At 43.4% G+C, this 21,671-nt stretch overlaps 1 protein-coding gene across 1 annotated transcript in view; it reads left to right on the forward strand.

Moving 5' to 3' along the window:
* Positions 1–2,272: 2,272 nt before the first annotated feature.
* The window catches only part of LOC117511945 (myosin-7B-like), a 239,631-nt gene continuing 220,232 nt past the window's right edge, over positions 2,273–21,671 (forward strand). The window contains exons 1-2 of the mRNA XM_034171880.1: positions 2,273–2,389; positions 4,137–4,240. Coding sequence (XP_034027771.1) covers positions 2,290–2,389; positions 4,137–4,240 — 204 coding nt within the window. The 5' untranslated portion in view covers positions 2,273–2,289. The remainder of the gene's footprint in view (positions 2,390–4,136; positions 4,241–21,671) is intronic.

Genomic DNA, 21,671 nt, shown 5'->3' on the forward strand with positions numbered 1-21,671 from the left:
GACCCGACTCTGGATGAAGCGGAAGAAAATGGATGGACGGATGGATGGAGTTTGGCATTGGCAGTAGTTTTGTTGTTGGACTGCAGTACTAGTATTTTTGTAGTAGTATTTTTGCAGTAGCAGTATTTTTGCAGTTGGAGTGCATGCAGTAGTGGTAGTGCATGCAGTATGCAGTAGTAACATTTGCAGTAGTAGTATAAGCAGTAGCAGTAGTAGTATAACTTGTGTGATAAAGTCCTGTGCCTCAGATGCAGGTCCAGAGTCTGTGAGAGAGATTTTGCAACATTGTTTCAATTGAATGAGGATCAGCCAATCAGAGCAGAGCGGAGCAGAGTGCTCTTAATATCACAGCTTAAACTGCTCACATTTACACAGGACATAAACTCTTTAAATGCGAGTCAGTCCTCACATCAATCGTTTGACACAGCTCTAATGGACTTCTTCAGGTTAGACTTTTTACAAAATATACAAAAAATGCCTTATTTTTGTTAATAAATCATTGGCTCAAAGTTGTCAGTCACATGGTTTCTGATGGGTATGAACTTTGCAAATGCTGCTACTGCTACTACTCATATACTAATACTGCATATACTGCTACTACTACTGCAGAAAAAACTGCTACTGCAGGAGTAGAAGTTCTCCTGTAGCAGTAGTTGTTGTTGAAGGAGCAGTAATAGTAGTATTATCTGCAGTAGCAGTAGTAGTGGTATTTGCAGTAGTAGTAGTAGTAGTAGCAGTAATAGTGGCAATAGTAGAAGTAGTATTTTCTGCAGTAGTAGTAGTAGTGGTATTTGCAGCAGTATGTCGTATAAGAGTGCTTGAGGCATGTATTTTTATTTTTGCTCCTTTTTGTTTTTTACATAAAATCTAAATATTTGTCAGAAGAGGTCAGTGAAAAGTCTGGTGACCTGCAGTACTTGAATTGTCCACTGTGGCGCAATTGAGTCATTTTGCTGCAGTACCAGAGTTCCGCCAGAGAGGGCGCGCCAGAGCAAAATGTGTGTGAAAATCCGGTGAAAAATTCTCGACATTGACTCAAACTGAGGACCTTCTGTGAAAATCACAGAGGAGCTTCTGGGAGGCCTTTGGTGGTGATTTAGCTCATGACAAAGTGAGGACCGGCCAAAATGTCCTCACTTCCCAGAAATGTCCTCACTTTGTTGGTTAAAAACTTTGATCGGTCCTCACAACGTAGCAAGTACAAACACACACTCTCTCACTCTCACACGTTCTCTCTCTCTCACACACACGCTCTCTCTCTCACTCTCTCTCTCTCTCACACACACACACACACACACACACACACACACACACACACACACACACACACACACACACACACACACACACACACACACACACACACACATTTTCTCTCTCTCTCTCTGAAGGTGGTGTGAACATTGTAATATGTACATAATGTTCTTTTGTCAATTGAAGAATTTTTCCATATTTTGAAAGAGTGTAAATTTGGTGATATTTTCTGTTTTGTTAAGGGGGTGTCATTGTGAACCCCAGGATCTGTTTGTCTGAAGATAAAGGCAGTTCAGTACAGTTTGGTGCACTATGTGTGTAATTGGTGTCAAATGGTGAAATGTTCTTTGCTCAAGAACTTGAGTGTTGTATTTGATACTGATCCTTTCCAAACTAGAAATGGGGCCTAATATAGCTGTAAATAGTAAGTCCCTTCGGCTGCTCCCTTATTTGCACTCGGGGTCGCCACAGCAAATCCAAGGTGGATCTGCATGTTGAATTGGCACAGGTTTTACGCCGGATGCCCTTCCTGACGCAACTCCACATTACATGGAGAAATGTGGCAGGGTGGGATTTGAACCCGGAACCTTCTGCACTGAAACCAAGTGCGTTAACCACTTGGCCACCATATAGCTGTAAATGGTTAACTTTATCTGTAAAACTGCTGATTTTGAGAACGACATGAAATGATTATTGTGAAATTGTAGTAATTTTCCGACTGTTCACTTGAATGCCTGTACTGGACAAGGCAAGGGAATCTATTGGCACAGCAGCCCCACCAAGACTGTTTTTCACCAGCCGCCACTGCTCTCTGTACTGCATGTCTTGCATAGGGACACTTCAACACCAAACTGGGTTCAAATCTGCTGATTAAGCCTTTGGTGTCCGTTGTCTCCTTGGCGAGTCCAAATCAATGTTTTTGTTTTACGTTTCTGGAACTTGAGGGTTAATGTGGTCTTCAGGTGTGCGGTCCTGAGGTTGTTCTACAATCATCAGGAGACTAAAATGTCTGTTCTGATGTGTTCTGGTCTTCAGATGTCTCGGTTCCTGGATTTGGCAGAGTTTGGACCAGCTGCTCGCTTCCTTCGCCTCACCAACCTGGAGCACCTGGCGGCCAAAGCTCTGGCATTTGATGGTGATTATCTGTGGTGACGTGTCCATGTTTTCTTTATAAAATGCCTTTTCTTCTATCAGCTCGCTGTCTGTCACAGTTTTAGAGTCTGTGTGTATGTGTGTGTGTGTGTGTGTGTGGTGTGGTGGTGGTGATGGTGGGGGTCCGTACTGGGATTTAGCACAAGTTTCACCAGTTGCCCCTGACAAGTCCAGTTCTGTTGGGAGAAACCTGGAGCCTTGTTTAGAACCATTGCATTTGCACAAAACAGGACCTGAAAGAGGTGCACAACACTTTAAACGCATTCACTGTCATTTACAACAAACCTAATCAATACAACCTGATCAGTGCAACATGATCAATACAACCTAATTTATATAACCTGATCAATGCAACCTGATCAGTACAACCTGATCATTACAACCTTATCAATACAACCTGATCAGTACAACATGATCAGTACAACCTGATCAATGCAACCTGATCCATACAATCTATCGATACAACTTGATTGATGCAACGTGTTCACTACAACCTGATCAATGCAATCTGAGGAATGCAAACTGATTAATGCACCATGATCAATACAACCTAATTAGTACAAACCTGATCAATACAACCTGATCAGTACAACCTGATCCATGCAGCCTGATCCATACAACCTGATTAATGCAACCCGATTGGTACAACCTGATCAATGCAACCTGCTCAATACAACCTGATCAATGCAACCTTATCAATACAACCTGATCAGTACAACATGATCAATGCAACCTGATCAGTACAACATGATCAATGTAACCTGATCCATACAATCTATCGATACAACTTGATTGATGCAACATGTTCAGTACAACCTAACAATACAACTTGATCAGTATAACCTGGTCCATGCAGCCTGATCCATACAACCTGATCGGTACAACCTGATCCATACAACCTAATCAATGCAACCTGATCAATGCAACATGATCAATACAACCTGATCAGTACAACCCTGATCATTGCACCCTGATCAGTACAACCCTGATCAATACAACCTGATCAGTACAACCCTGATCAATGGAACCTGATCAATACAACCTGATTAATACAACCTGATCAGCACAACCTGATCAATACAGCCTGATCAGTACAACCCTGATCAATACAACCCGATCAATACAACTTGATTAATGCAACCTGGTCAGTACAAGCTAATTTTTCTTGGAGCAGCTTGTTGTCTTCACACTGTAGAAGGTTCCAGGTTCGCAACCTGCCTGGTCCTTTCTGTGTGTGTGTGTGTTCTCCCCGGGTGCTCCGCCTCCCTCCAAAGACGTACAGGTTGGTTAAACTGGTGACTCTGTGTGTGGCTGTTGGTGTCCAGGATGAACTGATGGCTGGGATAGGCTGCACCCCTGAGAACCTTCACTAGAATAAGTGAGTTTAGAAATTTGTTGAGCGGATGCAAAAACGGATATCTGATGTTTGTGGGCAGAACTCACCCAGTCCAACATCTGAGCATCCGCCCAGGATGCAGGTTCCCTGACCTTTGACCTCAGGGAAAAAGAGAAGATGCTGCTGGACGTTTTCATTTGTTGTGACAGTGAACACACTGACAGCAAGGTCAAAGGTCAAAACTATATCTTTATATCAGAAACCCGCCGAATGACCGAACCTTCAGCTTCATCATTCAGCTCCACCTCTTTCACGAGACGAGTTGCAGTGTAAACTCTCAGGATTTCCCAGAATCCTCTGTAAGGGATTGTGGTTTGTGGTTTGTCATTGTCAGGTACAAAGCGGGTCTGGATGCCCGATGACATGGAGGCGTACATTGAAGTGGAGGTCAGACAGCTCAACGGGGACAAAACCACTGTGGAGACCAGAGACGGACGGGTCAGTCGCCAAAACGCCTCAGTCCAGGGTTTGGGAAAGAAATGCTGTGTCATCATAAAAAATATTCAAAAGATACGACGATTTTACAAAATCATCCCCCCCCCCCAAAAAACCACGATTACGGAACACTGTTACCATAGCAACACTGTCTACCCACATTACAGTGGGGCAAATAAGTATTTGATCCACTGTCGATTTTGCAAGTTTTCCCACCTGCAAAGAATATAGAGGTCTGTAAGTTTTATCGTAGGTACACTTCAACTGTGAGAGACAGAATCTAAAAAAAAAAAAAACAGAAAATCACATTGTATGATTTTTAAATAATTAATTTGCATTTTATTATATGAAATAAGTATTTGATCCAATAGAAAAACAAACCTCAATAGTTTGCACACTACAGCAGGGATTTTGGTCCACTTCTCCATACAGATCTTCTCCAGATCTTTCGAGTTTGGAGTTTGGAGTCAGGGAAGGAGGTTGTTTGCCATAATCTCGCAATACATGACCCCATCCATCCTCCCTTCAATACGGTGCACTGGTCCTGTCCCCTTTGCAGAAAAGCACCCCCAAAAATGATGTTTCCACCCCCATGCTTCACAATTGGGACGGTGTTCTTGAGGTTGTTCTCATCCTCCAAAAATAGTGAGTGGAGTTGATACCAAAAAGCTCTATTTTGGTCTCATCTGACCACATGACCTCCTCCCATGCCTCCTCTGGATCATCCAGATGGTTATTGGTGAACTTCAAACGGGCCTGGACATGTGCTGGCGTGAGCAGGGGGACCTTGCTGCCCTGCAGGATTTTAAACCATGACGGCGTCGTGTGTTACTCATGTAATCTTTGTGACTGTGGTCACAGCTCTCTTCAGGTCATTGACCAGGTCCTCCTGTGTAGTTCTGGACTTTCTCAGAGTCATCCTTACCCCACAAGGTGAGATCTTGCATGGAGCCCCAGACCGAGGAAGATTGACAGTCATGATGTGTTTCTTCCATTTTCTAATAATTATGCCAACAGTTGTTGTCTTCTCACCAAGCTGCTTGCCTGTTGTCCTGTCCTGCCAGCTTTGTGCAGGTCTACAGTTTTGTCCCTGGTGTCCTCAGACAGCTCTTTGGTCTTGGCTATGGTGGACAGGTTGGAGTGTGATTGATTGTGTGAACAGGTGTCTTTTATACAGGTAACAAGTTCAAACAGGTGCAATTAATACAGGTAAAGAGTGCAGAATATGAGGGCTTCTTAAGGACAAACTAACAGGTCTGTGAGAGACAGAATTCTTGTTGGTTGGTAGGTGATTAAATACTTATTTCATGCAATAAAATGCAAATTGATTATTTAAAAATCATACAATGTGATTTTATGTTTTTTTTTTTAGATTCTGTCTCTCACAGTTGAAGTGTACCTACGATAAAAAATTACAGACCTCTACATTCTTTGGAGGTGGGAAAACTTGCAAAATCGACAGTGGATCAAATACTTATTTGCTCCACTGTATATAAATAGCACGCTGTATGAATAAATTTTACTCACTTTTTACTTTTGATGCTGTCGATTCCTAGCTATGTATGAAGTCACAACTTTGTTGCAGTGTCACTAATCTTGCACGATTATGTCACAAAATGATTGTGAACATTGTGTTGTGAACATTAAGTAAATCATTTCCACGACTCCTTTAAACTCTAAGTATTGTAATTATCATTATCTTCTCTTCACCAACAGTAGAAATGAGACACAGTTGTACTTTCAGGAAAAATTACTTTACACAAATGCTCTAAATGGCCATAATATGCAGAAAAGTCTGCAGGAATTTAACATTTGTGACTGGAAACGAGTAAAATTATATCCAAAAACACAGGTGAGCCCGCCTCACGGGCTCCATCCCCCCCTCCCCCCAAGCCTTAATTTGAGTAAGCCCATATAGAAAATGAATTACATTATACACACTTTAAGGCCTATTTACAGGTTTATTCACATTAACATCTATTTACTTTAGAGCAAAGTTTATTCACATTAACGTCTATTTACTTTAGAGCACATTTTAATTCACATTAAATTCTATTTACATTGGAGTAAAGTTTATTCACATTAATGTCTATTTACATTAAAGTTTATTCACACTAACAACTCTTTACATTAGAGTAAGGTTTATTCACATTAACATCTATTTACTTCAGAGTAAAGATTATCATCTCCTTTCACGAGGACATGCAGGGTGTGGTCAGTTTTGACAGGGAAACCTCCAAACCCTTTGCAATTCGGTCTGGTATGAAACAAGGGTGTGTCTTGGCTCCAACTGTGTTCGGAATTTTCTTTTCTCTGCTGCTGAACTTTGCATTTGGTCACTTTACACAGGGTGTCCACCTACATATCCGCAGTGATGGGAAACTGTTTAACCTGGCCCGACTGAGAGCCAAGACCAAGGTCCGCACAGTGCTTATCAGAGATCTATTTACCGATGACGCAGCACTGTCCGCAAACATTGAGTACGAGCTGCAGCAGATTCTCAACCAGTTCGCTCATGCCTGCAGGGAATTTGCACTGGCCATCAGTATTGAGAAAACAGTACGAGTAGTCATGAGTCAGGATGTCCCCCAGCCACCCGCCATCACCATAGGCACAGAAGCGATGAAGTGACAGATCACTTTACATATCTTGGTTCAATGGTAACTAACAACCTGTCTTTAGACAAGGAAATCAACAGATGGATAGCCAGGGCTGCCGGCGTGATGACCCAATTCGGAAAGAGAGTGTGGAACAATAACCACCTAACACTTAAGACAAAACTTAAAGTGTATCATTCATGTGTTCTGTATGGTAGTGAGTCTTGGACAGTGGTGGGCACACTTCCGATAATCCGATAACAGATAATTATAGAAGATAATGTTTTCATTATCGGATTATCTTTTTAGATAACTTTAAAAACCATCATCGGACTAATTATATTCTGCTGAATTGCCGCCCGATAACTTTTAGACCGATAACGTAGTAAACCAAGCTGAACAGTGAAAAACATTTTGGAAACTTAAAAGCAGTTAAGACCTACCTGTTAAAAGTTTCCTAATAGGTATATTGTTCTACCCTCTGCAAACAGAAGAGAGCTGTTTTCAAGAAACCATGCTATCCTCTGTAGGCAAAGGAGAACTGGTGACCCCCCCAAAAAATCATTTCCTTCCTCCATACTGATATAATCGCAATATCACCCAAGTCATCCAGAGGCATACAGTTTTAACTTATGGTTCAAATTTTAACCTATTCATTTTGGACAAGTTATTTAAAATTACTGTCATGTCTGAAGTTTTATAAAGTGAAAATATCAGATATATGTTTACGTTTTAAAGTAATGTGCTAATTTTTAAGGTTTTGTGAGCACATGCTGTGCCCGGCAGCAATGCGCTATGGGTAGCATAGGGTAATCTCAGACGTTCACGACAGGACAAATGCATTTCAGACACTCTGTTCAGGCTCCACGGACAACAGCATTAAACTCTAGTGCCTAAAACTCTCGTGAATATATTCTCTGGGTTTATAGACGTTATTGTATTTGCGTTTGTTAAATTCCACGCATCTTAAATATAGCAGACACGGATTATCTGGAATTTTGTTTGACAAGTTTTCAAGGCTGCTACTGCCATCTACTGGCCAGTAATGTTCATGGCAGTATTCACCCCAAGTACTAAGCGTCTGGGTACCAGTAGATGGCAGTGTTCTCTTTATTTTGACCCGGTTATATCAGATGGTGGTCAAATCAACTTTTTGGCTTTGCAAATGGCTTTTTTTTTTTTTTTTTACAAATTAAGATTAAAAACAAAACAACAACAACAAAAAAACATTACAAGACAGCTCTGCGGTTGGATGCTTGTAGCTCTTCAGCAGCAGGAGGTGGTCGTGAGATGTTAAAGCTTGTTACTCCAATACATGATGCAGGACGCGCGATTAACCTGAAACTCGGTCCAAAAAATTCTCGCACGAATAAAAAATCATCTGAAAAATGGCCAAAACACACACAGTGTAAAGCTAACATTTATGTGTCAAGATAAGGCTTTTCAGAACTGACCAATTGTTAACCTTGTCCTTTGTTTTATCTATGTTTTTAATTATTTATTATTGCATTTTAACCCGTGAAGTGCTTTGTAACTTATGTCTGTGAAAGGCACTATATAAATAAATTTACTTACTTACTTACTAATATTGAGTGCACGTTTTACAACATTGTAAAACGTGCGCACATCATCAAACGTGCACACGGCACTAATAAAACGTGCGCACATTCTCTCCACATGCAAAACATTTTGCGATGACACTTCCAGGGCTCTGTAAAAATGCCTGTTTTTACAAATAAAAATGGAATATTTTACAAAAGCACATTTATCTTTAAACCAACACACGACACACGTCACATTAACGTGTTGGTTTACATAATGAATGACTGAACCAATCAGTGTTTAGCAGAGGCACTTTTACCCAGAATGCTTTGCGGTCTGTGTTTGTTACAAAACCTCAGAATTAGTGCATTATTCAACATTAAAAGATATATGTTATATTTTAAATTTGTACAAATGACAGAATTGGCATTAATGGAGTTATTCTATCAGTATTTTCACAAAACCATAAGTTAGTATGACTTTATTTTTCAAGACCTCCACCTGACCGGAGCATTATGATTAGTAGAGAGCTGATTTTGTGGGTGCTCTTAGGATTTGTCTGTGCAGCTTCCTGCAGGGAGCAGCATTGTTAAACATGGAAATACTGGCTCATTCTTTGGGTCTTTTGTCGCTTTTGATGCTTTCAAAAGCTATCGTGTTAAAAGTCAATTTCAGCTTCTTAGTAATTGCAAATGTACCAGAGACAACACCGGAATTTATCGGTTATCGATTATCTGTTACTTCTGATACATTTTTGGGTGGTTTATCGGTGTATCTTTATCAAAGATAACTTTTCAGTTATCTGATTATCTGTTATCGAAGTTAATTTTTTGGTTATCTGTGCCCACCACTGGTCTTGGACCACTTATGCCAGACAAGAATACTGCCTTGAAATCTTTTGCCTTCACTGCTTGAGGTGCATTCTTGGTATTTCCTGGAGGGACATAGTACCCAACACCTTTGTTTTGGAAAGTTTTTGCTCCCTAAGTATCCACCTTCTTTGCCAGCGACATCCACACTGGCTGGGGCATGTATACTGAATGAAGGATGGGTGCATCCTGAAGGACATCCTGTTTGGCGAATTGGCTTTAGGAAAATGGCCAGTAGGACGACCAGCATTGCATTTTAGAGGCTAACTTACATAGACGCAGCCAGCTGGGAACAGATCGCAACAGACCGCAACAGATGGCGCTATACTGTTAGGGCAGGTGTAGCAAAGGGCCAGACAAAATGAAAGAAACAGCTAGAATCAAGAAGACAGAAACGAAAAGAGAGGCAGCAACCCCAGTATTCCTCTGGCTTCTGAGATGCAAGGATTGGTCTTCAAAGCCATACATAACATTGCCAACGGCCCTAATTCCAGAGCACTACCATCATCTACCAAGATGGAAGGATGCCTAAAAAAATAAACGTTTATGTTGTGTGGGCCGCCAGAAGAGGAGGTACTGCTGGCCCACCACCAGAGGGCGCCCTGCCTGAAGTGCGGGCTTCAGGCACGAGAGGGCGCAGTCGCCTCACAGGAGCAGCCAGGGTGACAGCTGTCACGCATCACCTGCAACAGCTGTTACCCATCATCTGATCAGCAGGGGAATATCAGCAGGATGACGCCTCCACCTCTTTGCCGAGATATCGTTCTACCTGGAAGGTAACGTGCTCAGCTGACTGGTTAACAGTGATCTTTTGTGACTTTTGTGAGTTGTTTAGCTGACTCCTTTTCCAACGAGTGGTGGAGGTAGTTTTCCTGCCGTACGGATTCCTGGGTGCAGACGCACCCACATTTAATTGTTCTTTTGTTCCTCGCCAGCAGTACCAGGTCCGACACGCGAAGGCAGTGGCCACCTGGGAGTTCGGGACTTGGCGGCTCCAGTATTCCCGGGGTCTGGTGGCGGAGGAAATCGTGTGGTTCCTTCCGGGTTCGAAAAGGGGCCGCCCTCCCCACGCTCCACAGCCGCAGCGCTTTGTGGGGCAACAGCTCCCCCTGTTGACGTTGTTAGGGAAACGCACAGGGCCACAATGGGGAGGCTGATCCGTGGAGAGTGTTTTCTCTGCAGCTCAACAGAGCACACACAGAGAGACTGCCCCAAACGGCCAAGACGTCAACACTCGCCCTTAGAGACTGGGCTAAGGGGGGGTCAAGACATTCAAGTGAGACACACACAAATTGCCACACGACTCTCAGTCACGATCCTGAGCGGGGATTTAACCCTTCAAGCCCGAGCACTGGTGGACACGGGGTCAGAAGGGAATCTGCACGTAGCAGATGGGCAAGGGAGGTAGGGCTCCCTCTGGTGGCGCTTCCTTCGCCATTGCAGGTGCGGGCACTAGATGGCACCCTCCTCCCTTTACTCACACACAAGACACAACCAGTAACTCTGGTGGTGTCTGGAAACCACCGGGAGGAGATTGAGTTTTTTGTAACTCCTTCTACCTCCCGCATGATTTTGGGCATCCCATGGATGTTAAAGCACAATCCCCGGATCGATTGGCCGTCTGGGGTGGTGGTTCAGTGGAGCGAAACCTGCCATCGGGTGTGTTTAGGATTCTCGGTTCCTCCCGGTTCCCAGGCTAAGGAGGAGGTCAAAGTCCCTCCCAATCTGACAGCAGTGCCGGTTGAGTACCACGATCTTGCTGACGTCTTCAGCAAGGATCTGGCACTCACCCTTCCCCTGCACCGTCCGTACGATTGTGCCATTGATTTGGTTCCAGGCGCTGAGTTCCCGTCCAGCAGGCTGTACAACCTCTCACGACCTGAGCGCGAATCAATGGAGACCTACATCCGGGACTCATTAGCTGCCGGGCTGATCCGGAACTCCACCTCCCCGATGGGGGCAGGTTTCTTTTTTGTGGGCAAGAAAGATGGCGGACTTCGTCCATGTATTGATTACAGGGGGCTGAATGAGATTACGGTTCGCAACCGATACCCGTTGCCATTATTAGATTCCGTGTTCACCCCCCTGCATGGAGCCAAAATCTTTACTAAGCTGGATCTTAGAAATGCGTATCACCTGGTTCGGATCCGGAAGGGAGACGAATGGAAGACGGCATTCAACACCCCATTAGGTCACTTTGAGTACCTGGTCATGCCGTTCGGCCTCACAAACGCCCCCGCGACGTTCCAAGCATTAGTTAATGATGTCTTGCGGGATTTCCTGCACCGATTCGTCTTCGTATATCTAGACGATATACTCATCTTTTCTCCGGATCCTGAGACTCATCTCCGGCATGTACGTCAGGTCCTGCAGCGGTTGTTGGAGAACCGGCTGTTTGTGAAGGGCGAGAAGTGTGAGTTTCACCGCACATCTTTGTCCTTCCTGGGGTTTATCATTTCCCCCAACTCCGTCGCTCCTGATCCGGCCAAGGTTGCGGCGGTGAGAGACTGGCCCCAACCCACTAGCCGTAGGAAGCTGCAACAGTTCCTCTGCTTTGCAAATTTCTACAGGAGGTTCATTAAGGGCTACAGTCAGGTAGTTAGCCCCCTGACAGCCCTGACCTCACCAAAAGTCCCCTTCACCTGGTCGGATCGTTGCGATGCCGCGTTCAAGGAGTTGAAACGGCGCTTCTCGTCTGCACCCGTTCTGGTGCAGCCCAATCCTAGTCGCCAGTTAGTGGTTGAAGTGGACGCCTCGGACTCAGGGATAGGAGCTGTGCTTTCCCAGAGCGGGAAGACCAATAAGGTCCTTCACCCGTGTGCCTATTTTTCCCGCAGGTTGACCCCGGCCGAACGGAACTATGACGTCGGCAATCGAGAACTCCTTGCGGTGAAAGAGGCTCTTGAAGAGTGGAGACATCTGTTGGAGGGAACGTCCGTGCCATTCACGGTTTTCACTGACCACCGGAACCTGGAGTATATCAGGACCGCCAAGCGGCTGAATCCCAGGCAAGCCCGCTGGTCACTGTTCTTCGGCCGTTTTGACTTCCGGATCACCTACCGTCCCGGAACCAAAAACCAGAGATCGGATGCCTTGTCCCGGGTACATGAAGATGAAGTCAAAGCGGAGTTGTCGGATCCACCGGAACCCATCATCCCGGAGTCCACTATCGTGGCCACCCTCACCTGGGACGTAGAGAGAACCGTCCGGGAGGCCCTGGCACGAAGCCCGGACCCCGGAACTGGGCCAAAGAACAAACTATACGTCCCACCAGAAGCTAGGGCTGCAGTCCTGGACTTCTGTCACGGCTCCAAGCTCTCCTGTCATCCAGGGGTGCGAAGAACCGTGGCAGTTGTCCGGCAGCGCTTCTGGTGGGCGTCCCTAGAGGCCGACGTCCGGGATTATATCCAGGCCTGCACCACCTGCGCCAGGGGCAAGGCTGACCATCGCAGGGCATCAGGACTACTCCAGCCGCTGCCTGTGCCTCATCGCCCCTGGTCCCACATTGGCCTGGATTTTGTCACGGGCCTCCCGCCGTCCCAGGGTAACACCACCATCCTCACGATAGTGGACCGATTCTCCAAGGCGGCCCACTTCGTGGCCCTCCCGAAGCTCCCAACAGCCCAGGAGACAGTGGACCTCCTGGTCCACCACGTCGTCCGGCTGCATGGGATTCCAACAGACATCGTCTCCGATCGTGGTCCCCAGTTCTCCTCGCAAGTCTGGAGGAGCTTCTGCCGGGAACTGGGGGCCACGGTGAGTCTCTCGTCCGAGTACCACCCTCAGACCAACGGGCAAGCAGAACGGGTAAACCAGGAGGTGGAACAGGCTTTGCGCTGCGTGACTGCCGCGCACCCGGCGGCCTGGAGTACCCATTTGGCCTGGATCGAGTATGCTCATAACAGCCAGGTGTCTTCAGCCACCGGCCTCTCCCCTTTTGAAGTGTCTGACTCTGTGGTATAACTCACAAACTCGTAGCTTAAAGCAGATAACCCGTAAGTTGGAGAGGAAATGGCGTCTCACTAATTTAGAAGATCTTCACTTAGCCTGGAAAAAGAGTTTGTTGCTCTATAAAAAAGCCCTCCGTAAAGCTAGGACATCTTTCTACTCATCACTAATTGAAGAAAATAAGAACAACCCCAGGTTTCTTTTCAGCACTGTAGCCAGGCTGACAAAGAGTCAGAGCTCTATTGAGCTGAGTATTCCATTAACTTTAACTAGTAATGACTTCATGACTTTCTTTGCTAACAAAATTTTGACTATTAGAGAAAAAATTACTCATAACCATCCCAAAGATGTATCGTTATCTTTGGCTGCTTTCAGTGATGCCGGTATTTGGTTAGACTCTTTCTCTCCGATTGTTCTGTCTGAGTTATTTTCATTAGTTACTTCATCCAAACCATCAACATGTTTATTAGACCCCATTCCTGCCAGGCTGCTCAAGGAAGTCCTACCATTATTTAATGCTTCAATCTTAAATATGATCAACTTATCTTTGTTAGTTGGCTATGTACCACAGGCTTTTAAGGTGGCAGTAATTAAACCATTACTTAAAAAGCCATCACTTGACCCAGCTATTTTAGCTAATTATAGGCCAATCTCCAACCTTCCTTTTCTCTCAAAGATTCTTGAGAGGGTAGTTGTAAAACAGCTAACTGATCACCTGCAGAGGAATGGTCTATTTGAAGAGGTTCAGTCAGGTTTTAGAATTCATCATAGTACAGAAACAGCATTAGTGAAGGTTACAAATGATCTTCTTATGGCTTCGGACAGTGGACTTATCTCTGTGCTTGTTCTGTTGGACCTCAGTGCTGCTTTTGATACTGTTGACCATAAAATTTTATTACAGAGATTAGAGCATGTCATAGGTATTAAAGGCACTGCGCTGCGGTGGTTTGAATCATATTTGTCTAATAGATTACAGTTTGTTCATGTAAATGGGGAATCTTCTTCGCAGACTAAAGTTAATTATGGAGTTCCACAAGGTTCTGTGCTGGGACCAATTTTATTCACTTTATACATGCTTCCCTTAGGCAGTATTATTAGACGGTATTGCTTAAATTTTCATTGTTACGCAGATGATACCCAGCTTTATCTATCCATGAAGCCAGAGGACACACACCAATTAGCTAAACTGCAGGATTGTCTTACAGACATAAAGACATGGATGACCTCTAATTTCCTGCTTTTAAACTCAGATAAAACTGAAGTTATTGTACTTGGCCCCACAAATCTTAGAAGCATGGTGTCTAACCAGATCTTTACTCTGGATGGCATTTCCCTGACCTCTAGTAATACTGTGAGAAATCTTGGAGTCATTTTTGATCAGGATATGTCATTCAAAGCGCATATTAAACAAATATGTAGGACTGCCTTTTTGCATTTACGCAATATCTCTAAAATCAGAAAGGTCTTGTCTCAGAGTGATGCTGAAAAACTAATTCATGCATTTATTTCCTCTAGGCTGGACTATTGTAATTCTTTATTATCAGGTTGTCCTAAAAGTTCCCTAAAAAGCCTTCAGTTAATTCAAAATGCTGCAGCTAGAGTACTGACGGGGACTAGCAGGAGAGAGCATATCTCACCCGTGTTGGCCTCTCTTCATTGGCTTCCTGTTAATTCTAGAATAGAATTTAAAATTCTTCTTCTTACTTATAAGGTTTTGAATAATCAGGTCCCATCTTATCTTAGGGACCTCGTAGTACCATATCACCCTAATAGAGCGCTTCGCTCTCAGACTGCAGGCTTTCTTGTAGTTCCTAGGGTTTGTAAGAGTAGAATGGGAGGCAGAGCCTTCAGCTTTCAGGCTCCTCTCCTGTGGAACCAGCTCCCAATTCAGATCAGGGAGACAGATACCCTCTCTACTTTTAAGATTAGGCTTAAAACTTTCCTTTTCGCTAAGGCTTATAGTTAGGGCTGGATCGGGTGACCCTGGACTATCCCTTGGTTATGCTGCTTTAGACGTAGACTGTGGGGGGGTTCCCATGATGCACTGTTTCTTTCTCTTTTTGCTCTGTATGCATCACTCCGCATTTAATCATTAGTGATCGATCTCTGCCCCCCTCCACAGCATGTCTTTTTCCTGGTTCTTTCCCTCAGCCCCAACCAGTCTCAGCAGAAGACTGCCCCTCCCTGAGCCTGGTTCTGCTGGAGGTTTCTTCCTGTTAAGAGGGAGTTTTTCCTTCCCACTGTTGCCAAGTGCTTGCTCACAGGGGGTCGTTTTGACCGTTGGGGTTTTTCATAATTATTGTATGGCCTTGCCTTACAATATAAAGCGCCTTGGGGCAACTGTTTGTTGTGATTTGGCGCTATATAAAAAAAAAGTTGATTGATTGATTGATTGATTTTGAGGTATGTCTGGGGTATCAGCCCCCGTTGTTTCCGGTGGTTGAGGGAGAGGTCGGTGTGCCCTCGGTCCAGGCCCACCTACGGAAGTGCCGTCGGGTGTGGCGTGCCGCCCGTTCTGCTTTGCTAAAGGCCCGGACGAGGGCAAAAGCCCATGCAGACCGTCGGCGGGCCCCGGCCCCTGCGTATCGGCCAGGGCAGGAGGTGTGGTTATCCACAAAGGACATTCCCCTCAAGGTGGACTCCCCCAAGCTACAGGACCGTTACATCGGCCCATTTAAGATCCTTAAGGTCATCAGTCCAGCCGCGGTGAGGCTTCAGCTTCCGGCCTCACTGCGGATCCATCCTGTGTTTCATGTGTCCCGAATAAAACCACATCACACCTCACCCCTCTGTACTCCGGGTCCGGCACCGCCTCCTGCCCGGATCATCGATGGCAAGCCGGCTTGGACTGTACGCCGGCTTTTGGATGTCCGTAGGATGGGCCGGGGCTTCCAGTATTTGGTGGACTGGGAGGGGTACGGCCCCGAAGAACGCTCCTGGGTGAAGAGGAGCTTCATCCTGGACCCGGCCCTCCTGGCCGATTTCTACCGCCGCCACCCGGACAAGCCTGGTCGGGCGCCAGGAGGCGCCCGTTGAGGGGGGGGTCCTGTTGTGTGGGCCGCCAGAAGAGGAGGTACTGCTGGCCCACCACCAGAGGGCGCCCTGCCTGAAGTGCGGGCTTCAGGCACGAGAGGGCGCAGTCGCCTCACAGGAGCAGCCAGGGTGACAGCTGTCACGCATCACCTGCAACAGCTGTTACCCATCATCTGATCAGCAGGGGAATATCAGCAGGATGACGCCTCCACCTCTTTGCCGAGATATCGTTCTACCTGGAAGGTAACGTGCTCAGCTGACTGGTTAACAGTGATCTTTTGTGACTTTTGTGAGTTGTTTAGCTGACTCCTTTTCCAACGAGTGGTGGAGGTAGTTTTCCTGCCGTACGGATTCCTGGGTGCAGACGCACCCACATTTAATTGTTCTTTTGTTCCTCGCCAGCAGTACCAGGTCCGACACGCGAAGGCAGTGGCCACCTGGGAGTTCGGGACTTGGCGGCTCCAGTATTCCCGGGGTCTGGTGGCGGAGGAAATCGTGTGGTTCCGGTTCTGCTTTGGACAGACGTCTCCTATCTTCGAGCCTGCCCACACGACACCTTTTGTGATTTGGCTTTTGTCTATTGTTGTAATCTGATTGTATTTGTTGTGCCCATTCACAACAGTAAAGTGTTGTTATTTGACCTCATCCATTGTCCGTTCATTTGCGCCCCCTGTTGTGGGTCCGTGTACCTACACTTTCCCAACAGTTTATTCACATTAACATCTATTTATTTTAAAGTTTATTCACATTAACGTCTATTTACATTAAAGTTTATACACATTAACGTCTATTTATTTTAGAGGAAAGTTTATTCACATTAACATTTATTTACATTAAAGTTTATTCACATTAACATCTATTTACTTTGGAGCAAAGTTTATTCACATTAATGTCTATTTACTTTAAAGTGTATTCACATTAACATCTATTTACATTAGCGCAAATTTTATTCACATTAATGTCTATTTACATTAAAATTTATTCACATTAAGATCTATTTACAGGAGAGTAAAGTTTGTTCACATTAATGTCTATTTACATTAAAGTTTATTCGCATTATCATCTATTTACATTAGAATAAAGTTTATTCACATTAATATCTATTTACATTAGAGTAAATTTTATTCACATTAATGTCTATTTACATTCGAGAAAAATCTATTCACATTAACATCTATTTTTACATTAAAGTTTATTCACACTAAAATCTGTTTTCATTAGAGTAAAGTTTATTCACACTAACATCTCTTTACATTAAAGTTTATTCACACTAACGTTGATTTCAGTGGTGGGCACAGCTAACCAAAAAGTTAACTTTGATAACAGCTAATCAGCTAACTGAAAAGTTATCTTTTAAAAAGCTAAACCAATAAACCACCCAAAAATGTATTGGAAGCTACAGCTAACCGATAGCCGATAACTTTCAGTATTGTCTCCTGGTACACTTGCAACTACTAACAAACTGATTTGGAGTTTTAACACCACAATCACATCTGGTAGCATCAAAGGTGACCACAAACCCAAACAATGAGTCAGCACTTCTGTCTTTGTGCACCCTGCCCACTGCTGGAAGCTCCTGTTTGCTACATATTTTACAGCAGTGACGCTCAGCTCAGCTCAGCTCAGCTCAGCCCAGCTCAACTCAACTCAACTCAACTCAACTCAACTCAACTCAACTCAACTCACACTCGCGCACACAAACACAAAACAAGCCATTAGTCCTTAACAGGATGTAGCAGTGCTGCCGTGAAGCAGAGGTCTTGGAAAATAAAGCAGTTTTGACTTGTGGTTTTGATTTAAAATCAAATTAATCCGGATAGAATTAATTAATTCTCCATTAATGTCAGTTCTGTCATTTAAGTTAAGTTAAAATTTCACACATATCTTTTAATTTTAAATAATGACTAATTCTGAAATTTTGTAAGACAGATGCCAAAGGCATTATAGGTAAAATGAGCCTCAGCTAACACTGATTGGTTGACTCATTCATTCTATGTAAAAAACAACACGTTAATGTGACATGATGTGCGTGTTGGTATTTACATATAAATGTGCTTTTGTAAAATATGCCATTTTATTCATATGTTAAACAAAGCCATTTGCAAAAGCCAAAAGTGAAGTTGTGATTAGACAACCGTCTGATATAACCAAGGTCAAAATGCATAGAACACTGCCATCTACTGGCACCCAGATGCTCAGACCCTAACCCATAATCCTTTGCATACCAGAGTTTTGGGTTTTTTATTTTATTTATTTATTTATTGCGCGCCAGAGAGTTATTGTGGTTTAAACAGCATAGAGAAAATCCACGACAACAATTGTAAATGAACATTATACAACCAAAATGTACATTTTTATTTCTTTAGCTGCAGCAAGAGGCTGCAACAACTCTCTGGTGTGCAAAGGATTATGGGATATCTCAATACTTGGGGCGAATACTGCCATGAATACTACTGGCCAGGAGATGGCAGTAGAGACTGTGACAACTTGCCAAAACAAATATTCCAAATAATCCCTCTGCTATGTTTAAGATGTGTGGAATTTAATAAACTCAAACCGAATTTCAGACATCTTATATATATTACTCTGGAACAAAGACGACAAACAGTGTTGTAAAAGACAATAAGCACAACGTTGAAGAGCAAACAGTAAGCGATTGCAACTCACAGTGATTCCAACTGGAAATAATGGAGAAGCAACCTAAGCTTCTTCTGGCATTTTTACATACAAACCCAATTCCAATGAATTTGGGATGTTGTGTAAAATGTAAATAAAAACAGAATACAATGATTTTCAAATCCTCTTCAACCTATATTCAATTGAATACACCACAAAAACAAGATATTTAATGTTCAAACTGATAAAGTTTATTGTTTTTGAGCAAATATTTGCTCATTTTGAAATGGGTGCCTGCAACACATTTCAAAAAAGCTGGGACAGTGGTATGTTTACCACTGTGTTACATCACCTTTCCTTGTAACAACACTCAATAAGCGTTTGGGAAATGAGGACACTAATTGTTGAAGCTTTGGAGGTGGAATTCTTTCCCATTCTTGCTTGATGTACGACTTAAGTTGTTCAACAGTCCGGGGTCTCCGTTGTCATATTTTGCGCTTCATAATGTGCCACACATTTTCAATGGGTGACAGATCTGGACTGCAGGCAGACCAGTCTAGTACCCGCACTCTTTTACTGCAAAGCCACGCTGTTGTAACACGTGCAGAATGTGGCTTGGCATTGTCTTGCTGAAATAAGCAGGGACGTCCCTGAAAAAGTTGTTGCTTAGATGGGAACATGTGTTGCTCTAAAACCTGGATATACCTTTCAGCATTGTTGGTGCCATCACAGCTGTGTTAGTGCCCATGCCATGGGCACTAACACACCCCCATACCATCAAAGATGCTGGCTTTTGAACTTTGCACTGGTAACAATCTGGATGGTCTTTTTCCTCTTTTGTCCAGAGGACACGATGTCCATGATTTCCAAAAACAATTTGAAATGTGGACTCATCAGACCACAGCACACTTTTCCACTTTGCGTATGTCCATTTCGAATGAGCTTGGGCCCAGAGAAGGTGACAGCGTTTCTGGATGTTGTTGATGAATGGCTTTCGCTTTGCATGGTTGAGTTTTATCTTGCATTTATAGATGTAGCAAAGAACTATGTTAACTGACAATGGTTTTCTGAAGTGTTCCTGAGCCCACACGGTAAGATCCTTTACACAATGATGTCGGTTTTTAATGCAGTGCTGCCTAAGGGATCGAAGGTCACGGGCATTCAATGCTGGTTTTTGGCTTTGCCGCTTACGTGCAAAAAGTTCTCCAGATTCTCTGAATCTTATGATTATATTATGGACTGTAGATGATGGAATCCCTAAATTCCTTGCAAGTGAACATTGAGAAACTTTGTTCTTAAACTGTTGCACTATTTTTTCACGCAGTTGTTCACAAAGTGGTGAGCCTCGCCCCATATTTGCTTATGAACAGCTGAGCCTTTTGGGGATGCTCCTTTGATACCCAATCATGACACTCACCTGTTTCCAATTAACCTGTTCGCCTGTGGAATGTTCCAAACAGGTGTTCTTTGAACATTGCTGCCCCTGTCCCAGCTTTTTTGAAACATGTTGCAGGCATCCATTTCAAAATGAGCAAATATTTTCACAAAAACAATAAAGTTGATCAGTTTGAACATTAAATATCTTGCCTTTGTGATGAATTCAATTGAATATAGGTTGAAGAGGATTTGCAAATCATTGTATTCTGTTTTTATTTACATTTCATACAACATCCCAACTTCACTGGAACTGGGGTTGTTCAACGAACACAATAACAACGTCTATAAACCCAGAGAATATACTCGTATTCATGAGAGTTTTAGGCACAATATACAAAGAGTTTAATGCTGTTGTCCATGTGGAGCCTGATCAGAGCGTCTCAAATGCATTTCTCCTGTTGTGAAATTTTAACCATAATGCACTAGCTCTCCCAAGGCATGTCCACACTAAAACCTTCAAAATTAGTGCAATACTTTAAAACTAAAGCATATAGCTGATATTTTCACTTTATAAAACTTCAGAAGTGACATTAATTTAAATAACATGTCCGAAATTAGTTTGGTTAAAATTTTAACAATAAGTTAAATAAAACTGTATGCCTCTGGATGGCTTGGGTGATATTGCCAGTGAGTTAGTATGGTGTCAAGAGCAATTATCTTGTGACCAGGTCTCCTCTGACTGCAGAGGACAGAGTGGTTTCTCCTGAAACCAGCGCACCTCTGTTTACAGAAAATAGAGCTGTTTATCTGCTACAAAACATTTAACAGATAAACACTAAAATGTTTGATAGCAGGCTCAACAAATGTTTGTAACTGTTAAAGCTTTATTCACAATGCCTCCAAAAAGATGTTAGCAGGGTTGGGAGGGTTACTTTAAAAATGTATTCCGATACAGTTATTAGTTACCTGTTGAAAAATGCAGTCAGTAACGTAATCCAAGTACCATAATATTAAAGTAATGTAATTTGATTACTTTCAATTACTTCTGGATTACTCCAATATCAAATATGCTAATATAGACAAAAGAAACTAAATAGAAATAGTCTTGACTACATAGTACAGTTTATTAAGCAAAAATAAAACTGTTTCTTTTACATGGCATGCTCTGTTTTACTTCACATTATGAATTAAGAGCACCGCAATATTGTTTTAAACACAATCAGGGCTGGACTGGGGAAATTTTTCAGGCCGGGCATTTTTAACCAAGACCAGGCCACCACCAGGTATCGAAGGGGAAAAAAAATGAAGCCTGCTGTGACCGTGTATTTTTTTTTTTTTGGTCCCTTAACCGATCAATGTGCACCAGGAGACACATACATTTTAACACTATAAGAAGCATTATGAAAAGTTCTCCCGAAATACAGTTATCATAGGCTTATCAAAAGTACGATC

This window comes from Thalassophryne amazonica, chromosome 6, assembly GCF_902500255.1.
Source record: "Thalassophryne amazonica chromosome 6, fThaAma1.1, whole genome shotgun sequence".
Classification (NCBI taxonomy): domain Eukaryota; kingdom Metazoa; phylum Chordata; class Actinopteri; order Batrachoidiformes; family Batrachoididae; genus Thalassophryne; species Thalassophryne amazonica.